This window comes from Fusarium redolens (genome assembly GCF_020744475.1).
Source record: "Fusarium redolens strain MPI-CAGE-AT-0023 chromosome Unknown BKA55scaffold_37, whole genome shotgun sequence".
NCBI classification, from domain to species: Eukaryota; Fungi; Ascomycota; class Sordariomycetes; order Hypocreales; family Nectriaceae; genus Fusarium; species Fusarium redolens.
The window spans coordinates 63,555-88,005 of NW_025763700.1; the positions used below are offsets into that span (position 1 = coordinate 63,555).

The 24,451-nt window shown below is 46.7% G+C and overlaps 6 protein-coding genes across 6 annotated transcripts; 2 read left to right on the forward strand and 4 right to left on the reverse strand.

Moving 5' to 3' along the window:
- Window positions 1-1,079: 1,079 nt before the first annotated feature.
- Window positions 1,080-1,871, forward strand: BKA55DRAFT_530520 (putative FMN-binding domain-containing protein; the record flags this gene model as incomplete). Its single annotated transcript, XM_046189149.1, has 1 exon — window positions 1,080-1,871. One exon carries the CDS (start codon window positions 1,080-1,082, stop codon window positions 1,869-1,871), a length of 792 nt encoding a protein of 263 aa, XP_046041021.1.
- Window positions 1,872-2,282: 411 nt separating this feature from the next.
- On the reverse strand, window positions 2,283-3,458 carry BKA55DRAFT_586780 (Phenylalanyl-tRNA synthetase). Its single transcript, XM_046194606.1, has one exon. The coding sequence runs from the start codon at window positions 3,329-3,331 to the stop codon at window positions 2,486-2,488; it is 846 nt and encodes a 281-aa protein (XP_046041022.1). The 5' UTR covers window positions 3,332-3,458; the 3' UTR covers window positions 2,283-2,485.
- A 227-nt stretch (window positions 3,459-3,685) lies between these two features.
- On the forward strand, window positions 3,686-4,628 carry BKA55DRAFT_586782 (uncharacterized protein). The gene is made up of 3 exons (XM_046194607.1): window positions 3,686-3,922; window positions 3,979-3,999; window positions 4,063-4,628. The coding sequence occupies exons 1-3, from the start codon at window positions 3,826-3,828 to the stop codon at window positions 4,443-4,445; spliced, it is 501 nt and encodes a 166-aa protein (XP_046041023.1). The 5' UTR covers window positions 3,686-3,825; the 3' UTR covers window positions 4,446-4,628.
- A 1,847-nt stretch (window positions 4,629-6,475) lies between these two features.
- On the reverse strand, window positions 6,476-7,396 carry BKA55DRAFT_628909 (uncharacterized protein; the record flags this gene model as incomplete). Its single annotated transcript, XM_046196912.1, has 1 exon — window positions 6,476-7,396. The coding sequence occupies one exon, from the start codon at window positions 7,394-7,396 to the stop codon at window positions 6,497-6,499; it is 900 nt and encodes a 299-aa protein (XP_046041024.1). The 3' UTR covers window positions 6,476-6,496.
- Window positions 7,397-11,017: 3,621 nt separating this feature from the next.
- BKA55DRAFT_600276 (uncharacterized protein) lies at window positions 11,018-12,217 on the reverse strand (the record flags this gene model as incomplete). The annotated part of the gene is made up of 3 exons (XM_046196504.1): window positions 11,018-11,695; window positions 11,753-12,070; window positions 12,134-12,217. 3 exons carry the CDS (start codon window positions 12,215-12,217, stop codon window positions 11,018-11,020), a joined length of 1,080 nt encoding a protein of 359 aa, XP_046041025.1.
- A 10,062-nt stretch (window positions 12,218-22,279) lies between these two features.
- On the reverse strand, window positions 22,280-23,995 carry BKA55DRAFT_744623 (Aldehyde/histidinol dehydrogenase; the record flags this gene model as incomplete). The annotated part of the gene is made up of 4 exons (XM_046201601.1): window positions 22,280-22,459; window positions 22,530-23,774; window positions 23,835-23,922; window positions 23,972-23,995. 4 exons carry the CDS (start codon window positions 23,993-23,995, stop codon window positions 22,317-22,319), a joined length of 1,500 nt encoding a protein of 499 aa, XP_046041026.1. The 3' UTR covers window positions 22,280-22,316.
- Window positions 23,996-24,451: the final 456 nt, after the last annotated feature.

Consider the following 24,451-nt stretch of genomic DNA (forward strand, 5'->3'; position numbering starts at 1 on the left):
ACACGTCGCCCAAGACGGTAAAATTTTGATGTAACTGGCAGTTATGACGCGAGCGGAGGGCTACTAATAGCCTCTCACGACCTTTCACGATATCCGAGCAGAGCTTTGTTCGATCTTGCTCTTCCGCACTTCTCATAGGAATCCGCTATTTTATTTTTTCTGAGCTAGCTCAGCCATTCTTTAACGTTCGGGCGGATATGACAATGCATTCTCGATGGTTACAAGTTTGTCAGCAACCTCAACGCCAACGTCCCCTCTCATGCTCCCTATACCTCTTACAGGCACCTGCTTGACCAACTACACAAGGGTCGCCCTGTCTACGGACTAAAGTCGCTTAACCTCACCCTGAGCGATGGTGCTAAGGCACTCGTCCAGGCTGCTGACAAGTTTGGCGTTATTGCTGAAGATTACATGCAGAGGCCTTGAGAAACTGGTAGAGCAATCTGCCGTACTGAGCCTCGTAAGTGGCGAAAAGCGCTGCAGTTACAGCACATTATCATCACAGCATATACACGAGGCCACATACATATGGGACAATAACTAAAGCGACGTAATCACGGAAAAAAGGTCAGTTGCTTATGATAGCTCGTGAACTCCAGTTATCAGAATGAGAACCAAACCCAGAAGTGGTTACATTTGAGGGCCTACTGCCGAAGCCGTGTCTTCCTCGCCCTTGCTCTTACCGTTCTTACTTACCCCATGGCTTCCACTACTCTCTTTCTCCTTGTCACCCTTACCACCGGCAATTCTAAATCCGCATCCGGGTGCCGATGTAGCGGCCGCCGCTTGGGCACAGAATATGAGTCAGAACCGAATGCTAAGAAAGAATCACGCTTACGTCCAACCCGGGGTTTTGGGGGGACGAATGAACAATCTTGCAAAAGTCAGATTCTCCAAGGGAGGAGGCTTATTGCAGATGCGGCAAATATCAGCAGTATATAAGTCATTCATCACTCAGTCCTCATCCATTTCTCGACTTCTTCTCTTTAACTAGCCACAGTTGGGAAATTTGTACCCCTCGATTCATCATTATAAGGGTTTCCTTCCCTTCACACAGGTCTTCCACTTCATCATCCACCATGTACATCCGCAAAGACCACGCAGAGACAGACCTCCGTGTCCTGCGACGTCTCGTTCGGGAGAACCCACTCGGTCTTCTTACCACCGTCATCTCATCACCTTCGGGGTCTTATCCCCTTGCCCAAGCCAGTCATATCCCGTGGGTGCTGGATATTGAAGATGAGGAGAGCGAGACAGAACTCGGAACTCTGAGGGGCCACCTTGCCAGGCAAAATCCCCAAAGCAAGTCCATTATCGAAGAAGCCACCACCAAGAACACACAGGTCCTCGAGAACGATGTTCTTGTCATTTTCCTGTCCCCGGTTCATCACTATATCCTTCCCCTCTTCCTGGCTGAGACCAAGCCCACCACAACAAAGGTCGTTCCCACATGGAATTATGCCGCCGTTCAGATCTATGGTAAGGCCAAGGTCTATGTTGATTCCAGGTCAACCGAGACATCCGAGTACCTTACTTCGCAAATCAACGCTCTCACTCGCCACTCGGAGATTAACCTCATGGGCTTCGATGGCAAGGGCGGCAACCCCGAACCCTGGAGGGTGTCGGACGCGCCTGAGAGGTACATTGAGCTCATGAAGAAGGCCATTATTGGCATTGAGATTCAGATTGAGCGCTTTGAGGGCAGGTTCAAGATGAGCCAGGAAGAGACTCGGGGTGACAGCGATGGAGTGATTGCAGGGTTCCGAGGACTTGGCACTGAGGCGGGGCAGAGAGTTGCAGACCTTGTCGAAGAGCGACGGGAAATTAAGGATAAGGCGAAGACAGCACAGCTACGAAAGGACACTCTCTGACAAGCCTTGGGGATACAGGCTGTACGTTAGCTCGCATAAAATTTATTACATGGTGTTACTTCGTGAGCATTTCTCATCATTACCTGACGACGATGTCTACTAGACCTTATTAACCATTCTATTACTACTCCTTATACTACTATATACACTAGTGGTAGTAACAGTATCAGCAGTAACGCGTAGAGGGTGCGGGTTTAGGCAGCATCGTTCAGGTCTTAATGAGATTAGACAGATAAGCTGGAAATCATGTCAAGTATTCTACGAACATCGACCATGCCGATGCTCAAGAAGAAGAGTATACCAATCGAGACCTTTAAAAGCAGTAAATGTACATGAACTATGGTTAATGATTCTAATAACCTATGCGAAAGGTAACTGTCGATTAAATAAAGAATTTAAGGTCGATTTGATGCCTGGTTATTTCGACTCTTGATAAGTGGCTTTTAGAGTTCACAAACGAGAGGAATTATCAGTAATCAGCAGTCTATGTCAGGCTTCGGGTTCTAGCTTTTGAGCAGTATAGATAAGCAACGGAAAGAACTACAAAGAGTGTAGGATAGTGAACAATACAGACATTATGTATTTCCATCTGAATCAAAACTAGCCAACCTAGCCTATGCAGGACCGCTGAGAACTCGATAAGATGTCTTCACTGCCGGCGATAGTGCCTTGAGTGCACTGCAGAGTTCCTCAGCAGATTTAACAAGCTCTTCGTCAGACAGTGGCTTCAGAGCATCCAGGATAAAGAGGACACGGGTAGTCTCGTCCGTTAGCGCAGTCCGTGGACCTTGTCGCCAATTCCATCTACGACAAGTAATGCCAGTACTATCACACCAGATAGGTTCCCCAGGAGCTGCTAGCTCTATCGAGGGCTGTCCACTGGCCGTAGTGTGAAATTCTTCCTTCCCAGTGGCGCGGATCAAGAAGGGCGCTCCATTATACTTGTCCAGATCCTCGCCACCAAACGGGATCTGATGCTTGACAGAAATAGCGTTATAAATATCTGTCAATCGGTTAACGCGCGGTAGACCGCCCTTATCAACACGAAGTGTCAGGGCTTCCAGGCTATTGCGGGTGCGCTGGGGCTTGGCGCCGAAGGCCTTGTAAGCTTCTCGCCAAGCTGCGATATGGGGGAGCTCAATGACGGATTGGGTCGACGTGAGGCTCTTGACGTGTTCCTCTGCTTCTCTCAACATGGCCTCACTGGCTGCGTCGCTGGGCCCTGGAGGGATGCCCTCGGCTTGTACTAGGAGGGCTCGATAATCCGGGCGCAGCTTAAATATTTCAGGCGCTATGCGTGCGTTGTCCAGAATGCTCTGTGTTTTGATTGGTCCACTCATGGCTTGATAGATATGGAATGAACAAAAATGTTGCAGAGATACAACAGAGAGAATCACCGGGCTGATAATAGAATAGCGGATCTTAGTAGTGGATGATGTTCTGTAAAGGGCAGAATTCATGGGCATGAATCTGATGGACACGGAAACAAAGAAGAAGAGTTGTATGTGGCTGCTCGAGCTCCAAGAGGTAAAATATACATAAACATGACGGGTGTACTCTACTCGATCATCTCATGTCAGAGTTCTGATTTAAGTTAGGGGTATTGCTAAAAAGAATCTATGATTGGTGACTAAAAGAACATTTGAGTGGTGGCGCCCTATGTTGCCCTGTGGGGCGCAAACATCCTGAGGCAGGTCGATGCGCCGGGACTCAAACTCCTAGTGCAGATGACAACGAAAGAGGTTAGTCGAGGAGGGCAACCGATGCTAGCTCCAATCCAGGCTTAGATGGTAGGCTAAGGTACCCACGTGAGCGGGGAAAGTCTAGTTTCGAATTAGGGTTTGGGGGTAAACACTTAGAGTATTTCCTTTCCGCCAGTCATATCCTCGCCTGAGCCTGAATTCCCACCTGCACTCGACCCCGCCCGAAATTGCCCAAAAGAAAAGGCAGGTCGATGCGCACCTGTCTCTCCGATAACCTAACATATATGGGTTCAATCTGTCGGTCCCGTTCTGCTCGACGTAATCGTACAGGGTGTTGGAATTGCAAAAGTAATGTCTGGACGTTTTCTACAGGTATCGAGATATGAGCTAACTGGGCACTCAAGACCAAAAGAGGAGATGCTCAGGTAAGCGACTTGCGGATCGACCTTCCCTTGAAATCTAGTCACCCATTTCATACGGTCTCTTAGAAGAACATCCCTCGTGTAGTCGGTGCGTCCGACAGGGACTGGCCTGCAGTTATGGCCTTCGGCTTCAATGGGAGGACGAGATGAGGTGTGCCGGGATTGCATCCGGGAGAGCGGCACAACACAACCGCACGCCAGAGACAACATATTACTTACTGCCGGTTCCGCGAGGTAGGTTGCGGTGGTTGCACACAACGGCAGATGAGGTGCGACGATATTCCTACGAGGATGCGAGTAGAACGCCTGATGAACCGGCTGACGGACCCTTGGCAGCGCTCAAGCTCTCCCTACCGGCGCCATTGAGTTCGCTGCCAAGTCTGGAGCACAATGATGGCACATTGCTGCAATATTATAAGCCTTGGAATATCGGTACTAATCCCGACTAACAAGGTGATAGATACACAAGAGTGGTCCCCTCATCGAGTCCTTTCCCAAAAGCTGGAAAACCCATTCCAAATATTGATACTATCTCTAGCACATCAATCCAGCCACCTCCTGCACATGGTCATGAGCCTAGCAGCTCACGATCTGTTCAACCGAACTTCTGCGGACCAACAGCACCGACGCCAGTATTTCTATTCATCGATGCTTCAACACAAACTGCAGTCGCTCCAGAATGTGCGGCAACTTTTATGGAGCAGCAAAGGCTTGGACGATATGTATGTATGTATGTATGTATGTATATTTTTCGTCCGCGGGGCCATTGGCCCCGAAAAGTCTCCTACTAGAGCACAGGACGTGCTGATTCTCGCTCGGATCATCTGCAAGGCCTTTTGGATCGGAGCCGTATACATGCTCGAGCGTTTTCTGTACTCATTACCTCCAAGAGGCACCTCTCTACTCGTAGCCAGCTCTACAGTAGTTGTCGGTGAAGCACGTCCCATAGACATCAATACAGTTAATCTCAGCAGAGCTTCCCTCCAGCAACGCTTCTATCTAGTTCATCCAGCATATCATCGGCACAAAGGCGCTTTACTTTCAAGAGGTTATCCCATCAGCGAGAACTATTCCTCTCTAGCCTAGAATTCTCTTGCATAGATAGATCAAGTAGCTTCCTATACCCTAAGGCAGGAAGTCCATAATCCCCTAAGATCACCAGTAGCTGCAACCCTAGAACCATGCATCCTTAGGGAAAACCCTTGCAGGAGAAAACCCTAAGGCGGCAAGAATGCTGCTCTGTGGACAAGGTAGTCGCCTTATTCCACGGTCTCTAGGTAAGCTCTATACCATTTCGACCCAGCGGTTTTATCTAGTAGTCTCAGCCAGTGAGACAAATTATCAAAGCCCGGTCGAGTTCCAGGCGGCAGCCGAGGCTGCAAAGAAGAAGAGGTTCTCTGGGTAGTACACGACTACAGAACGACTACAGAGATCGGCCATGCAGCTTCCGAGCTGCAAAGAGGGCAGCGAGCCATTTGGGGCCTGTGCGTCGAGATAAGGGGGCACCAGAGGGCCCAAGAAGTCGAGCAGCTAGCGGCTGCTGGTGTTGTTCGGGCAGCAAAAGCTGCAGAGGTCGGTCGTACGGGAAGTCGAGGGGCGCAGAGCCCGGATTGTCGCAGGCTCGCGAAGCCGGAATGTCGGGGTCAGAAGAAGCAGCAAATAACACGTGAGAAGTAGCGCCCGAAGGCGATGTCAAGAGCTCGCAAAGCTCAATGTCGTTGCAGACACTCGTCGCGAAGAAAGGTCAACTCTCTGAATCCCTTTCTTCAGGCAGCTGTTAGGGTCCCGTTAGCCCCACAGCTGCTTTTATTGCCATTTTAGCCTGCAAAAATTCTCTACCCTAGCAGAGCGCTAACAGCGGGTGCCAAGGAAATTCTTTTTACAGGAGAGAGTTGACAGAAAGTAGACCTCCATTTGTGACTATCTGGTGTAGGGTAGTGGTCCGGGAAGATCTGAATTTTTGCCTCGATATTAGACGATCGCATGATGCATTTGTAAAATATCAATTATTTCAACTTTCGAAATGCATGAATTGATTTGATTGAAAGGAATAATTCGACAATTTGATTGATTTGATTAGGGGGATTGATTGATTTAGTTGACATATGATGAGCGCTGCTCCTTCCATCGACCCTGGTCCCCGTATCTCGACGCCAAGTTCGCCCTGTTGGTCAGCGTATCAGGATGTTCCTCTCTTAGGCCATGTAGACGTTGTTACCACAAAAGTCGCGTCAGGACGCGTCTCTTGGAGTAACAGTCTGCTAGGGCGCGGGTTAACTGTGAAGTTGCGAAATATGTCGTGTTTCGAATTGAAGTTTTGAGCTTTTGGTGGTTGTTATTGTTGTGATGTCTATCTCTCTACTTTGTTGCTATAGAACCGATTACCCACCAGCAGTATTCACAAATTATACGTGGTAAGGTTCAGTGAGCACGCTCTTGGTTAAATAATGATGTTAATATTCTAATGTTACTTAAGGCATTCATTATCATCGACAAGATTTCACTTGGCTAGAGGCTTGATGAGCTCAATGACATCCTCCTCCGTCTTGCCTTTAACGCCAAGGAGCTCATTATCCAGCTTGGGGAACTTGGGTACGCTCTTAGGGTCGAAAATAGCTCGCCACAGGTAAGGTGCGAAGGTCTCCCAGTCAAGGAGTCCCTTGGCCAGTCGCTCGTCAGCCTTGGTGTGAGCCTCGTCGAGCGAGACGTTGATGACAGTCCAGGACTTCTCGGGGTTGACCTGCTTCGCAAGCGCAAGCAACTTGTTCTGGGTGAGGACAGTGTCCTGGATGTACACGACTCGGTTCTTGGTCTCCTCAGGGTTGCTCACAACACCGACGACGGCATCAGCGACGGAGCCGAGAGTGGTTGTGCTGAACTCGGAGTCACCGCCGTCGACAATGGTGGCTGTGGAGTTATCGAAGTCGAGGAAAAACTTGTTCTTTAGTCCCCAGTCAAGGAAAACAGAGTTATACACAAAGGTATAGGTAATACGGCCGGACTTAGAAAGCTCGATCAGCTTGTCCTGGATGCTGACTTTGGCGCCGTAAAGAGGCAGCTTTCGGACGTTAGGGATGTCGAGGTTGGAGCCGAACTCGGAGGGGATGAAGCGCTGGACGCCAGCGGCGACGGCAGCATCGACAAGTGTTGATTGAGTGGCGACGGCGAGGGTAGTGAGGGTAGAGATAACGACATCCTGGCTCTTTAGAGCGGCTGTGAGGGACTCGAGGGACGAGTAGTCGACCTCGACGACATCGGTGCCCTCAGGAAAGGTGGACTCGGAGCCGGCGCGCTTAAGCACTCGGACGTTGAACTTTCCGGAGTCGACAAAAGTCTTGAAGACGGAGGAGCCGAGGTCGCCAGAAGCGCCGGCGATTGCGATGTTCCTAAAGGCAGCCATTGTGGTGATGCGAAGATATGGTGATATTTGCGGGGCTGTGGGGTGATGTCAAGAGGCGGCGGTGTGTTGGGTATTAGAGTCCTGGGTATTGGATTGGATTGCTGGTTGGTTAAGTAGTGAATGAACTCCAACTTTCTTCGTCAAGGCAGTCAATACTTATATTGATGGTCCATGCATTGCACCTGATTGTCAAGCTATATGGTGCTTTGTCATACCATTGTAAGGCGAGTTGACACCATTCAAACATGCCGGAAGGTTTACAAATTGTCAAGGGTCTTGCATTGGGGACTACAATTAAACTCCATAACCCTTACAGTAGCAACGCCTCGACCGCTCGGCTCTTGTTGGAAACTCAACCTTCTTCGGAACCCCACCCTATCCCACTTCAACGCCAGTGATCCCACTCTCCCGCCATCAGGATTACCAAGTCGGTACATTCGATGTTGCGCGTCTGGGGCGTCTTGGTGTTTCTTCTATGCCGATGGCCGCTTCTCTGCTGCCTTTTAGAGGCTATTGAATCACATTTTAAGGGAACAAAGGCAATGATGCATGAGAATGCCTTATGAGGGCTCAGGTCCGTGATCTTCAACAGGCAAATGAGATACTAAGTCGACGGCGGAGAGCAAAAAGGACCCGGCTACAGAAAGGAGGGGTAATGACAGTAGGGGAAGCAAGGGACAAAATTGATCAGATGAATGTAGATGGGCAGGTAGAGGGCGAATCGTCGAGAAGTGGTGGCCAAGGAAGGTCGGCGCAAGCGAAAGAAAGGCGCTGTGGAGCGTGCGGCAATGCCGGGCATAACACAAGAACATGTTAGATAGTTGTTGCAATATCTGAAGAGGAGTATAGCAATTAGTTTTAGTTGATTAAATGGTTTGTTGTGTTTTTATAGAAATTTCAATTGAGAAGGACTAGAATTTTTGATCCACTCGCTTATCACGTACGTTACTTATTCTTTTTCCAGCATCTTACAGGATACAGGTCTCATCCGATTACCAAGACAGACGGCAATGCGAACCAAGATTCGTCTTCGTCCCGCGCCGACATTTACCCCCCACCCCCGAAACGGCGTTGCGTGGAGTTTCCTACTGCAAGATCGAATGTTAACAAAGCGAAGGAGCTGACGGTCGGCTGGATCGTCACTGCCAATCTCCCTTTCACGGCGCCGTCGAAGCCGTACTTGCGCCGAATGCTCGATTTACACGATGCGTCGTTGGCAAGGGAGGTGCCATGGAGCCGGAAGTCGGTGCGTGATACCATGCGGAAATGATTTGAGGTAAAGAAGGAAGCAGTATCGAGTGAATTGGAGAAGGCGGTCACAAGGAGTAGCTTTAGCTTTGACCTGTGGACTTCTCCAAACCCGTATACTTTCCTTGGCCTCCACGCCCACTATCTCGACGCCTCCTATCAAGTCCAATCGCGACTTCTTGCCCTGCGCTGTGTGTGGGGATCTCACTCCGGGGATAACCAAGCAACGACAATATGTGACATTTTTGGAGAATACGGGATACGAGATCGGATTGGCGCGGGTGCCTGCGACAACGTTTCGTCCAATGACACATGCCTGGCGAGCCTCTATCGTCGACTTTCTCCAGCGATGGCTGAGGAGGATATTAGGAGCCATCGAACGCGATGCTTTGGGCATATTCTCAACCTTGCAGCTCGAGCCTTCCTCTGGGGAGGAGACCCTGACTCGTTTGAGCGAGAAGCCTTCACCGAGGCGGCTTTCCAAGTTGAAGAGCGTGAACTTCGGCTCTGGCGGAAACGGGGAGCAGTAGGCAAGCTGCATAGCATCGTCCGGTTCGTCAGAGCTTCCCCGCAACGGAGAGGGCTGATGAAGTCTCTGGCTTGTGACCAGAACGACGAAGACGGCTATCACCTCTTTGAAGAGGAGCGAGCTGCCATCGACCTCGAGCTGATGCAAAATAATGAAACCAGATGGAATTCAACCTTTCTGATGATCCAATGTGCCATTCGAAAGCGAGAGCACATTGACCATTTCATTGCATATCTCGAAACGAAGTCGTCAGAGCCCCGACAGCGGGTGCCTGTCCAAGATCAGCTTTCACCACAGGACTGGCTTCTGTTGGCGGAGATACAGAGTCTACTCAAACCGCTTCACGAGATCACCATGAGGTGCCAGGGTTGGGCCAAAGAAGGACGCCACGGCGCCTTCTGGGAAGTAATGATTGGAATGGAGTACTTGCTCAATTTCTTTGGGGAACAAAACCTGATATTCTCGCCACCTGATAGTCGCATTAGTGAGCTGAGGAATTTCAGGGTCTCGGCAACCAAAAGTACGACTCCCTAATTCGTCTTCGTTCTCTTCAAGCTTCTTTGACTAACGATTTCTCAGGATCTAGCACTCAACGAATTGAGCAGGGCCACGAACGAGGGAAACACTCGCCACAGCACGCTCGAGAGGAATACACTGATGTAGTTTTGCAAGATGAGAATCTTGATGATGATCACCGACGATGCGTTCAGATCTCTATTAAGAACTGTTGGTCAAAGCTCGATAAGTATTACAGCCTACTAGGCCAGTCGCCACTTTATCCGGCTGCCGTTATTCTTCACCTACGCTAGAACGTATCTTAGCTTAAGGCGAACTGGACTAGCAACAAGTAACTGGTGTGGCTACGAGACGCTAAAAACAGTATCTGGGAATTCTTTAAATAGCACTATCCACATAAGGAGCAACCCGAGATATCGAGGACGGCAACAGGAAAAGCAATGCGGCAAGACAAGCCCAGTCAATGTAACCAGTAGATGCAGAGCTGCGATCGGTATATAATAGAGGAAGAAGATAAGCTTGGCGTTTGCATGAGGCAAGGGCCAGTGCGGCGAGAGAACTTAAGCCCTATCCTGTGGTGGAAGGATTATGAAGAAGAATACCTACATCTGAGCAGGTTTGCCCTCGACATCCTGGCAATTCCCGCTATATCTATTAACCCTAAGCGGACATTCAGTATCACTAACTTAACAGTAAGCTCGCAAAGGCATAGCATAAGCCCCGAGATAATAGAGGAGATACAGTATCTATGAAACTGGCTACACCATCAAGCGATCACTGTGGGCGAGGTGGTTAGCTTTGGTGGGGACTTGGTGGGTTAGGAGGGAGGGGAGGCGTAAGAGGACTAATAGCTTTATTGGAGCCTCAGGTCAGCACTTTCATTTCAAGTATATCAATTCAATTCAAGTTAAGTAAGTCTATGGTCGATTTTATTTTAAGTAATCAAGTTGGAACCCCAAATTTGACTTACTTGAATTGAAGTCAGCGCTGGGTACCAGCAGAATAAGAAAAGAGAAGCGCAATCGAGGAACAGGCGCAGTATGGGCTTCAGGAGACTTGTTTCACTTCTGTTGATGCACAGCAAGGTTTAATACGGGATCTAGGAAATGTGGATACAGTTTGAGCAACGCGTGGTATAGCATGGGCTTGAGGAGGCGAGGACGAAAATAAGGCAATGTATGTAAGCATTAGTAACTAGTGCTCTTTCGGCCAAACCAAGCCGGCGGCGTAATAAATTGTATTGCATTGTATGCAGCAGTCGAATCAAGTCAATGCTAATTGTCTGAGGAATAAACTACTATTGAATTGAGATGCTTGTGTATCTCTTACTATCTAGACTCTGTTGACTTTCCCATCGTGTGATCATATAACTCATCAGTGCTGTGATTATCCCGGGGATAGGCGGACAAGCTCTCCACATCGACCCTGGTAATAACACGGATTTCATCACTCGTAGCATCATCTGGCATCGGTTTTGAAGCAACAATAACCGTATTAGTCTGATTGTCCTTCCGATGCGTAGGATCTATCTTGTTGCTGGAATCCTTGTTGTCACCCTTGCGAACAGCAGAGAGTTCCACAAAAGCACCTGTGTTACAATAGTCACGGTTAGAACCTGACTGGGTTCCTCCGTGATAACGAATAAAGTTGACGAGTTCACCGAGCACGGCAAATTCGAGCTTCAGCTTGATCGAGTACGTGACCACTTTGAGGCCCTGCTGCCAGACGTAAAAGTTCTTGTACTCGATAGCAAGAAGGTTAAAATCCATGAGACAGATGATCATATTGATAACAAACAACTGCCACAGGATACGTCGCGTATTGCCGAATGCCGTCTTCAGAAATTCAATCGTCTTCCAAATATACAGGCCGGAAATGGTGAGTTCCTGCACACAGAAACACGTCATCTGGACCTTCTCCAGGATATTGAAGACTGCATTGAATCCGTGTCTGCTCTCGTGTGGGCTATAGGACGACCCGAATAATACGACTGTTATGCTTGTATGCTTGAAGCATCGTTAGCTACTATAGATACGAAGAATTAAATAGGGACAGAGTCTCACCCAAACGATGCCGTTAGAGATGATTATGATGAGCACGCCTCGCAATATTCTGGCATCAGTGACGACTAAATGGAGCCGAGAATATAAGACCATAGACTGGCCGGAAACTAGCAGCACCCAGCCAATGCTGTCGATGATCATGCCCACATAGTCATGAGTAAGATCAAAGTAGACAATTAACCAGCCGACGCAGTAAGGGAGCACTCCAAACGACGCCAGTAGGATACTCCAGAAATAGAGACCCTCGCGACGCTTGAAGGTCATGAAGATGAGGGCAAGGAGCTCAACAGCATTGCACAGCGCTAGAGTAGCACAGACCTGGAGATTTTTGTTAGCATCGGCGCATTATTCATTACGAGAGTGTTGAAGATGGATACCTACAATGACCAGCACAGACTCGCCGCTGTACATAAGTCCTCCCTCGGCGCGTTTGGCACCCTCGATGCCCCGCGAGAGCGACAACATGGTGCTTCGCAAATCAGTGAAGATCGCACTGCAGTAACAAAATAGTCAAGAGCGTCATAGGACGAATGAAGATCACTGAGAAGGCTTACATTTCCTCAAAGCGCGGACGCCTATCGACATAAATGAACTCCTGATTTGCGTGTCAAGCTCGTCTCGTCCTTCTTCTCTAGCGGGACATGGTATGTAGGGATCCGGAGTTCTCAGGGTGAGAAATGCGGGGAAAATGGGAGCTGACTCGATCTTTTGGTGTTATTGGTGACGTCATCGTTTAGGGCTGTACGCCACGGCCCCGGGAACATGTTTGGAACTGGGATTAATCGAGTCAACATCCATGCCGAGGCGCAACTGCCACAAAACGCCTTTTAAAATGTTCCAATAGAGCAGAGGTGGCGATGGCGGGGAAGCGTGATGCTGTGGTAGTATTGGTCAAGGCTGAGAGCGGCGCTTTGACATTGTTGTATTAGCTCGGTTATTAGCTTTGGGTTCGCAAAGCCTTGGCGTTTGTGGGATAATTGCGGAAACAGCTGGTTTTGAGTTGGCAGATGACAGGTCTCGAGGTGTGGAAGAGCGCCTGGATGGTTCTCTGATTGTCTGGCCATCAGAATACAAGTCTATCAAGAACATCCTCAAAACCGACAATCCAGATTGCATTGCATGTAGTAATCTAGAATCCCTCTGACAGATCCGTCTAACGGCGCGGTTCCTGCAGATCATATCTTCATCAATTTAGGCACCTTCCCGGTTTATCCGACTAAAGCCGTCTCGTATGCTTGCAGAGTTGGCCAAGAACACGAGGCGCACATGCTACCAGACCGTCGAACCGGAAGACTCCTTGATTGGTTTCCCCTAGCTTGCTAAGATATCATCACACTTGACCTGCATTACGGGGTCTCGGATCAGATTTTAGCATTTTTGCCAGTTGTGACTGACTCTCCAGCCGAAGGTGCATGGTGGCGCATAGTTCCCTGGCACCCGTCATCCACAACTGGAGCCCCTAAGTCCTGCGAACGGCTAAAGTTTGTGGCTTGCAAACTAACCTTGAGCTCATTGCTTGATGCCGTTTACAAATTGTGGATTTACTCAACCCTTGGTGACATTCGTCTGCAGGCCCTGACTAGCACCCATTAGCTTCATTTGATCTGTCACTCCCAGGCTAAGAATCAGTTCTGGAATCACTCGGAATGGCATGTGTTCCTGTAGTGGAAAACACTGATTTTGTGAAGCTTCGAGGGTTTTGCGTCGGTTCATCTCTGGCCTGTTTTAATGCCCTGGCTCTTGTATTGTTTGTTTGTTTAGTATTTTCCGTCTTGCGGCCTAGGGCCGCCAATCTCCTTTCGGAGTAAGAAGACGTATGTATGTATGTATGTATATTTTTCGTCCGGGGGGCCGTGAGGCCCGTAAAGTCCCGTCTTGGGGCACAGGACGTGCTGAGCTAGAGTCTCTAGTGCTAAAATCTACGTAAAGCTTTCGCAAGTTACAGGACAGACCACTATCCAGCATATCATCGGCTCGAAGGCGCGTCCTGTCGAGCCTGTTACCCGTCAGCGGGATGACCAGGTGCGGCTATCATAGCGGTAGCCGCTATATCGGTCAGTTTTTAGTGAGACTGGGAAGAGGGCGCCGGCATGACCGCACGAGGCGGCCGAGCCCATGAGAATAAAGAAAAGAAACAAAGAAACAGAAGGGAAAGGAAGATAGAAGGAGAGGAGGAGACATAAATGCATCTCCGATCTGCCTCGTCTAGTAACGAGTGCATATCCTTTCGAAGGCGCTTGACTTGGTCAACTTGATGTACTTGTCGAAGTTCCTTCCTATTGCGAGGTTGACCGCCGCAGTCGGCGAGGGGACGAGCCTTATTCGACACCGCCGCGGTACTTTCCTGCAGTAGAAGACATAGTTAGGTGCTTTGCGTCGTCTGTATGAGCAAGTCACCTGCGCGTCGTCGTGGTTGAATCGTTCATGGTATGCAGCGAAATCTCCATGGAGGGACCTTGCTGCGAGTAGATGGTGCAGGGCAGCCCGAGGGAGCGAGAGTTCCGGTGGGCAGCGTATAGTCGCCTTAAGATTCAATCTCTTATATTACTCGGGAACAGAGGTTGCCCACCATATTTCGGAAAGCTTCTTTTGGTTTCTACCTCGCCACCTTTTGTAAGTATGCTAGCATCGGCTAAGCGCCTTCCGGTTCTGGCAGCGAGGACGCTGCCTTTACTAGTTTATCGGCTTATTCGTTGCCGGGAATGTCCGTATGGCCAGGTATCCAGCATACTTATATCGCTCCGTATAATGCAGCTAACGCCTAGAACTTAACAAAGACCGCTTATAAAGAATCAGACGGTGTATCCCGTAGGCATATGGCGGCTGCCAGGTTATCTAGACAGACTACAATGTCCCGTGCCGCTGATCCGGGGAGGTTCAGAGCGGCCTTGAGGCCCTCCAGTGCTCCTGTAGCTTCAGCGTCGAAGACCTCGGCAGGTCCATGACGGCCCAAGCCATCGCAGATAGAGAGGTCCTTCTGGTGAATGGCGAAGCCATAGCTGGCTGCTCCCTTTGAGGATAATGAGCCGTCTGAGTATATGATCCAGGTGGTTGGGTCTGCTATCTTAACCTACTGGAGGAAGGCCTCGGCTGATTCTTCTTTCGGGGCTGTCTGTAGAGGTATATCTTATCCCTTGCTGAAGCATTTCTGCATAAGGGCTGGTCATAGACAGGGTGCGAGCAGTTCATTAGTCCTCTGAAGACGGGTTCTAAAGCTGCTCTCTGTTGGAGCTTGGTACTTCCGCTTAATGAGCTGATAATATGTAGGTTGCCTGGGTAGAAGCGTGCGCTTCGCGATAAGGTAAGCCTTATTAAGGGATTTAAGCTAGGCAGAGAAACGGTATTAACATGCTTTAAGAAGCTGAGTGATAGGTAGTATCCCGCTTTCCTAATAGAGGCTGGCAATCAGGGTCATCTTCTAGACAGGGAGTATAGCTTACATAGATTAAACTATAGCCTTATTCATTTTCTGCAAGATATATTAGATACTTAACAGCCAGTCTTTTAATAGTTTATCCTACCGCAGTCAGGTTGCCCCTAGGTATTATACTTCGGTGCCGTAGAGCAGGACTGGTTTAACATAGGCCCTAATAGCGCTCTATATAGTGTTAGGAAGTGGGCCATATATTATATTAGTAAGTCCTTGCAGATAGTAGGCGATAGCCTGTAATTTAGCTATCTACTTCTCTGCATAGACTTAGAATAATATATTACTATCCAGCCAGATGCCTAGCCAGCGTATTATTGCCTCCCGGTGCTTCTTAATATCACCATAGCATATTGCCGGTGCGGTCTTAAGCTTGCTCTGAGAGAAGTATATAACTTCGGTCTTCTTAGGGTTAAAAGATACCCCATTTGCAGCGCCCTAGCAGACTATTTCTTTGATAGAATGTGATACCGCAGCGGCCGTTTCCTCGACCGTATCGCCGATGCATAGGATGGCTGTGTTATCTGCATAGCTGAACCGGCCTTAGGGGTTGCTTAGTCTATAGATAGGCTCTATATATAATAGAAAGAGGATCGGCGATACCGGTAATCCCTGAGGGAGACTGCACTGGAGAGGAGAGAGCAGGGTGATTATATCTTAGTACCTAATATAAGCAGATTAGTTATCTATAAAGGATCCGGCCTATTAGGCGAGATGTTCAGGCTAGCCTTATTCCCGAAGTCGCAGAATCAGTCTGTTGCGCATAATGGTATTAAAAGCTCCTTAGATATCTATTATGATAAGAGTTGCTACCTTCTTGCGTGTAAATGCTTCTTTAATATTATAAATCAGAGCGGTTATTAGGTCTGTTGCAGACCTCTTAGGGAGCGCTCTAGCCTGCTGTTAATAGAGGATGTTATAGTGAACGGCTGCCTATGCTAGGCGGTGCGCGATCAGTTGCTCTAAGCCCTTGCTGGGGCAAGAGAGTAGAGAGACCGGATGCCAGTCTCGAGATGATATCAGGTCTTAACGTCTGGGTTTAGCGATTATGACCACTTCCGCCTCCTTAAATGGTTTTAGATGATAGCCTATAGAAAGGTAACCTTTAAATAAGCGGTATATATATATCCTGATAATATGCTATATGGCTTTAAGAAGACTAATAGTAATATTGTCTGATCCTGGAGATGTATTGCCTATATAGATAGTTATATACTGCGCCTTATCTAGTGAGATTTTAGGAGAGAATAGAATTAATCTAGGAAGAGAGACCGGTATCTATAGGTTTGTAATATTATCCTCTGTAGTTCTTTATTCTAGCATAGCCTATCAGAGTGCATTGGCCTTATCTATCTAGGTTTTATAGATAATATTATTAACCTATAGGGGTAGTAGCTAAAAGGTTCTTAAGGATTTTAATTATTAAATAGCTTTAAAAACTGCATTACTATTAGAGAAGCTATTAATAAGGTTTTACTAATATTGTCTTTTAGCCTAATAGACTATATAATAAAAGTCTCTCTTAGCGATTTAGATATCTTAGTTAAAGCTAAGAGGGAAGCTTCTTTTAATAGCCTGAAAAGAAGCTGCAGCGCCGGCGCACTCCTCTATCTACCAGGGAGCTAGATATCTACCTTTCTATATAGGCCGGCCAGCTGCCTTTGCTACTAATATTAGTAAATTCATAAGTATAGATACAAGCTCGTCTAGTTCTGCTAGCATTAAACCTATTAGGGGGATTTTTATAGCTCTAAGCTCTATAATCTTAATAAATTATTTAAGCTTATCTTCTATTATTACTTAAATTTTACCTGGCTATATTAAGGCTAACCTAATATTAAGGAAGGTTAAGCTAAGTATAAAGTAATTAGAGCTAATTACTAGGTAGTCCTTAATAATAGCTTTAGCTAGTAATATATTAGTAAAGGCTAGATTAATTATATTATTATATAGGTTTATTAGGATAACGTACATGATAAGCGAGCGGCACAGACAAGCGAGCGGCACAGCATACTGTATAGCTAGAAATAACTTACCCTATAGGAATTCACTTCTTAAATAAAATAGCTAAAAATTTAGAAAAATTATTTTTAATAATAGTATAGCTAGCCTAATAAAGAAATATTTTCATAAGAATTTTATTTATTTTATTTTATATAGAAAACCTTAAAATACAGTGTGATATACAGTGTAAATAGATTTTAAAGTTTATAGCTATAAAGAATTTCTTTAAAAATCTAAAAAAAAACTAATATAGCTTATTTTAGGAGTTATATATAAGTTATCAAAGTCTTAGCTATTTTAAGCCTAATCTGAATTTTTAAGAATTATTTAAAAACCTGCCTTTAAGGTGAAAAGTGGGGTGTGCCGCTCGCTTGTCTGTGCCGCTCGCTTATCATGTACGTTATCTAAAGTATTAAGTTTAAGGTTATTTTCTAATACCTAGCCTATAACGTTAATCTCTTAGCTATAACGTGGTTGATAAGCATGCGTTACAGATAAGTATGTGTTACAAAAGATCCTAGCCTTAAATATTTCAATCCATTTAAAAACACCACAAACTATCCAATCAATTGAAACTACTTGCTATACTCTTCTTCAAAGGTCTCAATCACTACCTGACAGGTCCTTGCATTATGACCGGCATTGCCGCATACACCACAACGCCGACCGCCCGGTCGCTCCGACCTTCCTCGGCCACTACTTCTCGATGATTCGGCCACCACCTGCGCATCAATATCCATCTGATCAATTACTTGCAATGCTTCCTGTACAGTTATAGTGCCTCCTTTCTGTAGTCTAGTCCTTTTTGCCCTCCGGCGCCGGCTTAGTATCTCATTTGCATCTCGAAGATTTCGGACCTCACTCGTTAATAAGGTAGTCTTATATATATTTTCCTTGACTGCCTTAGTAAGAGACTGCAGAGCCTCAATGATTGACTCTGGAGAGCTACTTTTATGCCTTCTGATTCGTTTTTCAAGGTATTTAGATTGAGATTGAGCCTCAATTGCTGTCTTTGGGGTCTTTGAAACCCATGGGGTTGTTGGTTGGCTGACCTCCTTGGGAGGCGTTGGAGTCCGTAGCTGCACATCAAGCTTTGAGATCACCATTTCTGGGTCAAGGGGAGCAAGTCCAGCCCCTCTAAAGCCCCCCCGGATATTGCTTTCTGTAAAAGTGGCTTTAAATGCGGCATAAAAGGCTGGAAAGAACTCAGTCTTAGAAATATGGGTTATAGAGCATCTGATCAGATGCTCTATTTCTCGACCATAAGCCTTTTTCAGCACTGCAAAGCACCCAACATCAAGAGGCTGGAGTAGGTGGGATGCATGAGCTGGCATACAAAGCGTGATAATCTTGTTATCCTTACAATATTTCTCAAAGTCGGTGGAGTGGTGGCTTTCGTGACCATCAAGGATCAGAAGACGATACCGAGCATTTGATCGTTTAGTTGTAGATCGGTCAAAGTGCTTTAGCCACTCAAGACCCAGCTCGTTATTTGTCCACCCATTTTGGCTTGTTGCAATAGCCCAATCGCCCGGGAGGTTGCCTTCTTGGTACCAGTTGGCAAGGTGATATTGGCCCGCACCAATGATGAACGGCGCGATCGATTGACCTTCCGCATTAATCGCCTGAATTACTGTAATCCATTCACGATTTCCAGGCTGCACTGACTTTGGTCTTCCTTGCCTTTCTGAGCCTGTAACTGCCATTCCGGCCATTATAAGGCCCATCATAAAGCCAGTCTCATCAAAGTTCCAGATATCATCCGATCGGATACCATACTTCGCGATTGTGTTCTGTACAAGCCTGAACCAGCCACGAATAATAGTCGGATCTTCGCATTTAGCTCTCTGATAGTCATATCTCCGAAATAAACGCGTCTTTAGCTCTGGTTGTCGCTTTATGAAGTTATGAGCCCAACGTTTGCCGACAGGTGATGCATTGCGGTCGGCTAACAGAGAATTAGCCATTTCTTCTACAAAATGAAGTCGCGCAGGAAATCCTCGCGAATCTAGGTCAAGGAGGAATTGAACTATTATCTGTTCCTCTAGATCAGTTAGTTTCCGTGACTTTGGAATCCAATCGCATCGTGATTGAATGCCTTGTTGTCGGCGCCATAGCTTCATTCTTCCAACTTCATAGATCTTCGCAGCGCGTCCAATTGTTAATTTTGGGTCATTTTGAAGGGCTTGAAGTGCAAGAAGAATTCTAGCTTCATCTAATGATTGAGGCATGTTTGGTGGTTAAGAAGTATCTGATCAGATGGAAATGTTGTAGAATGAGGGATTTTTGTAACACATGCTTATCTGTAACGCATGCTTATCAACCACGTTAGTTTATAGCTTAGCCTAACTACTAATTATAATATCTAGTATTAAAATCGCCAGTAATAAGGCAATATTCCGGGATAGACTATTAAAGTAGCATATTCAGGGTATCCCTCTTATTATTTTAATAATAGAAGTTAATTACTATTATGCTATTAATTATAAGCTAAAGAATATTATAAGTCTAAAAGGGCCGGATCTGGTTAGCTAGGAGTCTTAGGTCTTATTAAATATATGTTATTACTCTAGGCCGAGTGTTATTGCTGTTTTATATCTTGACTGGCGTAAATATGTTATATGCCGGGTGAGTTTTGGTTAGAGAGCGGGTCTTTATATGAGCTATCTATGGCTCCTGTAAGAGTATAATGTTATATTGTTCTGAGTCGGCTAGCGCCAGGGCGTAGTCGTACGCCGGAGGAATCTTGCCAACGTTAGCCTGGAAGACCCTGAGCGGCTTCTTGTTGTTCTTTCATGTCTGCGAGTATCTATTCCTGGTCATGAGGACGAGTGATAAGAACTATGCGACCCTTTTGCAGTAAGCCTGGTCTAGGATACTCAGGCTCCTCCTCTGCTTCATAGCCCGCGTGAGAGGCTATGGCCACCATGATGCATGAAGGTGCTCCCGATGCAGCTGGACTCGGAGCGCGAGCGTCTGACTGTCTATATAATGCGATGTCGTCGCTTTGTAGCGCAGCTATATCTTGTTGTGTCTCTAGCTGCGGCGGTCCTAAGTGGCGTTGTCGATACGTCTCCGCACCTACCGTTCGGACATGGTGTCATTGCTCCTTCGTGAGTTGACGGAAGATGCCGTGCACTTTCCTCGGCCAAGCTGGATACTTATGAAAGCTGGCCTGGTGAGGACCTAAGCAGTTAATGCACTGCTCTGGTGCCGCATAGTTGTCTATAGTGTGGCCAGTCTTCCTACAGCGCTGGCAGACTGGCTGCCTGTGGCAGTTATAGGATAGATGGTTGTAGTCCCAATATGTTATATACTGTCTAAGGCGGTCGGTCTTATCGAGATATCTGGCCGCTTAACTGCCGAGGATAGACTAGGATCCCTTGGTAGGCTTCAGGAAGGACACTAGTAAAGTCTTAGTTAACGGGTTATCCGTTATCTATCGTGAAGTATATACATTAGCAGGCTTAAGTCTTATCTTAATTTCTATCTCATTGCTAATAATATAGTTAATATTAACCTCTTTACTATATAGGTCTGTTAGCCTTCTTAGAAAATCTGATATTATATAGGTAAACCATTCCTGGCTTGTTTTTACTGCTATAGCCCCTAGTTTAGCTGCCTACTTAGCCTGCTTTTCTATTATAAAGTCGCGTGTTTTAGAATCGGCAGTCAGGATAGCCTATCTAGACCTGACTAGAAATACTTGTTGAATCTTATCGGAGATAGTGCTAAGTTTTTCCTGGATATGCATCTAGATGGCGTAGCTACTATAAGCTCTGGCCGGAGCTCCAGCTTCTAGTTGGATGAAGATGCGGAGGTCTTGTCGGGGTGGGGCGATGGTCGTCTGTTGCCCTTGGCGATGAGGTGGGTCAGATTGTCGGCTGCTGGTGGGTTAGATGATCACGGGCAGCATGCGGTGAGGCAGCGGCAACGCTGCTGTAGGTAGGCTTGGGAGTAGTAGGTGTATTGCTAGAGAGCTCCCGTTTCCAAATGTCGAGAAAGCTGTCAGTAAATTGCCGAGCGAAACGTTATTGCGGTCTAGCGGCGAATTGCTAAGCGGCTTCTTTAAACTTGGCGCAGAAGGACTAGAAGACCATTAGCTTGGCTTTGTATTCTTCTATACGCTTGTTAAGGATTTAGGTGTAGACAAAGCCACTTTCTTAACAGTAGTATGCCAAGAAAGTGTGATGATAAAGGAAGTTTTGTGTTATCGATACCTTGATCTCTGACGATACGTCTATAGGGTAGCCCTCAGGAAAACGAACTCCCAACCGCAGAGATAGGAGGTACGAGACCTCGAGGAAATCAACTTTAGGGTAGCGATTCTCAACAACTTGGGCAGGCATATTGAAACCCGGGTAAATAGGTGCAGATTCTGCCGGAAAGGTTACGGTGATAGGAGCGATAGGCTTAATAAGGAGGTCTATCTCAAATATAAAGGGGTCTTTTGCGTCAGGATAACGAATCTCGGGGTATACGGCCTCGAGAGAGCCAACTTACAAATAACGTGGATTATTACTTCCGCCATAGCTGCTATGAGTTGTTGTGTTATCGATGATATGAGTGTTCATCCTCTGGTGGCATAGTGTATACCGGTACATTATAATAATTCATGATTTATTTTACTGTATCTTATATAACATCCAGGTTTAGTATATTCGATAGTATACTAGTTAGTAGTATATTAATCAGCCTAAAGCAAAAACATATAAACTACACAGTTTTTCTATTCTTACACTTTAATTACGCGATTTTTCTATACTGATATGGTATCCTAGGCGCTAATACATCGCTAGGCTCTTGAAAACAACTTCTAGATATTGAGCAATCTTACTTATAATAATAAAGTTATTTTCAAGCCTCAATCTTTCCCGAGATATTTGACTATTAGATAATTTATTTTTTCAGCTATGTTCAACATAGAAGAACTAGCTATGAAGCTCGAAATTATTATATACCTTTTCCTTCATTATTTGATAGGATACAAATATGAAACTGGCATGCTATCGACATATTCCCTTCCGTTCATATTGACTTCTTTCGGCAACTGCCATGATGATGAGCACAATTCTTTTACGGGCTATTGCTTAGTTCTTGAGACTATTCCACTTTGCTATAATAAACCAACTCTTACAACATTGGTACTCCCTCCACGGTCAAAGTGCCAGTCTTAGACACCAAGTACTCTTCAATCGCAACGTCCTTGCCAGCTTCTTTCCCATAACCTGATTGTTTCATTCCACCAAACGGTGACTCAGCACAGGATGCATTGCCTTGAAGTAATTGTCAGTTACATATACAGAGAACTAGACGAAGCTAAAGAGGAATATTGACTTAACTTACCAGTATTCATGCCAATCATTCCAGCTTCAAGACTTTCCAGTAATCGCCACGTTCGGCTAATATCCCTGGTGAAGAAGTAGGAAGCTAAACCCATGGACGTATCATTCGCTAGCTTGACTACCTCTTCTTCTGTCTCAAACTTGTATAGGCCCAGCAAAGGCCCGAATACCTCTTCATTAGTTGTTAACATGTCCTTGGTCATATTTGAGATAATAGTTGGCTCGAAAAAATAGCCGTTGATGTTGGGTTGACTGCCTCCGTAAAGGAGCTTGCCCCCCTTCTCAACAGCATCAGAGACGTGTTTCTTGAGTTTTTCGACCTGGCGACTTGTAGTTAATGGGCCCATCGTCGTATCCTTTTCGATACCATGACCGACATTGATGGTTGCAGTGGCTTCAGTTATCAGCTTGGCAAACTTGTCAAAAACGCCGCTCTGTACGTAAACCCGGTTGGCATGTGTGCATGCCTGGCCAGCAGTGCGCCACTTGAGAATCATCAGAGCAGCGACAGCTCGGTCTAAATCGCCGTCATCAAACACGATAAACGGGCAATTGCCTCCCAGTTCCATGGTCACCTTCTTCAGGCCGCCCTCAGCACAGTGCTTCGCGACAATGCTTCCAACGTTGGTACTTCCAGTGAATGTGACTTTGCGCACAAGCGGGTGCTTACAGAGCCTCTCGCTGACAGAAGGAGTGTTATCGTTATCGGTCGAGATGACGTTGATCACTCCAGGCGGCACGCCTGCACGAAGGGCAAGATCAGCCAGAGCCATGACGCTCAAAGGGGTTTCAGGTGAGGGCTTTATAATCATAGAGCATCCCGCTGCTAGGGTTGCAGCTACTTTTCTGATGATCATAGCGACGGGGAAGTTCCAAGGAACAAGAGCAACGCATACTCCAATAGGCTGCTTGATAACAAATGTACGGCGGTTGGACACGGAGGGAATTGCAACAGAGCCTCGCACTCTCTCAGCTTCACCTGCGAACCACCAAGCGAAGCCGAGTGCATAATCGACCTCCCCGACAGCCTCTACCCATGGCTTGCCGGTTTCAAAAACAAGGATTTTGGCGATATCTTCGCGTGCAACAGTGATCAGCTCGTGCCATTTAAGCAGGACCTTGGCCCGTTGACGTGGGTTGATGAAACGATAGCTTTCGAACGCGGCTTGTGACGTCTCGACGTATTGGTCTACGTCGGCGATGTTGTTGTTGGCGCAAGATGCCCACACTTTGCGAGATCCAGGGTCTGCCAAGAGGCTGGTGTTAGTGGTAACAGGTCATGTCATCACGATAGGGAGGTGACTACCTTCGACATCGAACTTGTCTCCAGATTTCGCTTGAACCCATTCTCCGTTCAAGAGTGAGGCTTCATGGAAGAGGGACGGGTCATCGAGCTATTGAACAATCAGCGGCGTAATTCGGCTCCAGCAGCAATCATCTTACGGTGAATGGTAGCTTGGTAGGCATGCTGGGCAAGAGAATCAGCTTAATCTGTCTGTTGAGCAAAGCATGATTAGAGACCTGCTAGACCTATATATCTGTAGATTGTCAAGACTCAAAATTAACTTCCAAGTTGCTGTTCTGCACAGCTCTGATAACGCTCCGAGATCCAATCTCAATGTTGACATTGTATCATAACTTGTCTGGCCACATTACTAGGCCAGTTCCTTGTTGATAGTTAGTCTCGGAATGAAGAGTCGATTCTATTGGATGACCCTCCGAGCCCGGGTTACCGTTGCGGGGACATGTCATGTTTTGATTAGTACAACGAAGGGGGCTTTAGAATCAATTGACCGATTCGATTCACTATTTAGCACCAGGAAAGTACATGTCCGATGTTATGTCACGTTTAGATTACTCAGAGTGGATTGTCTGTCTGATCACTGGAGAATCCGACAGATCTCTTCGGACTTTGTGGGGCTG

Coding starts and splice junctions, on each gene's coding strand:
- BKA55DRAFT_586780 (XM_046194606.1), bottom strand. CDS start 3,331: ATGAATTCTGCCCTTTACAGAACATCATCCACTACTAAGATCCGCTAT.
- BKA55DRAFT_586782 (XM_046194607.1), top strand. CDS start 3,826: ATGCGCACCTGTCTCTCCGATAACCTAACATATATGGGTTCAATCTGT. Junction 3,923..3,978: donor AGGGTGTTGGAATTGCAAAA/GTAATGTCTGGA, acceptor TGGGCACTCAAG/ACCAAAAGAGGAGATGCTCA. Junction 4,000..4,062: donor CCAAAAGAGGAGATGCTCAG/GTAAGCGACTTG, acceptor ACGGTCTCTTAG/AAGAACATCCCTCGTGTAGT.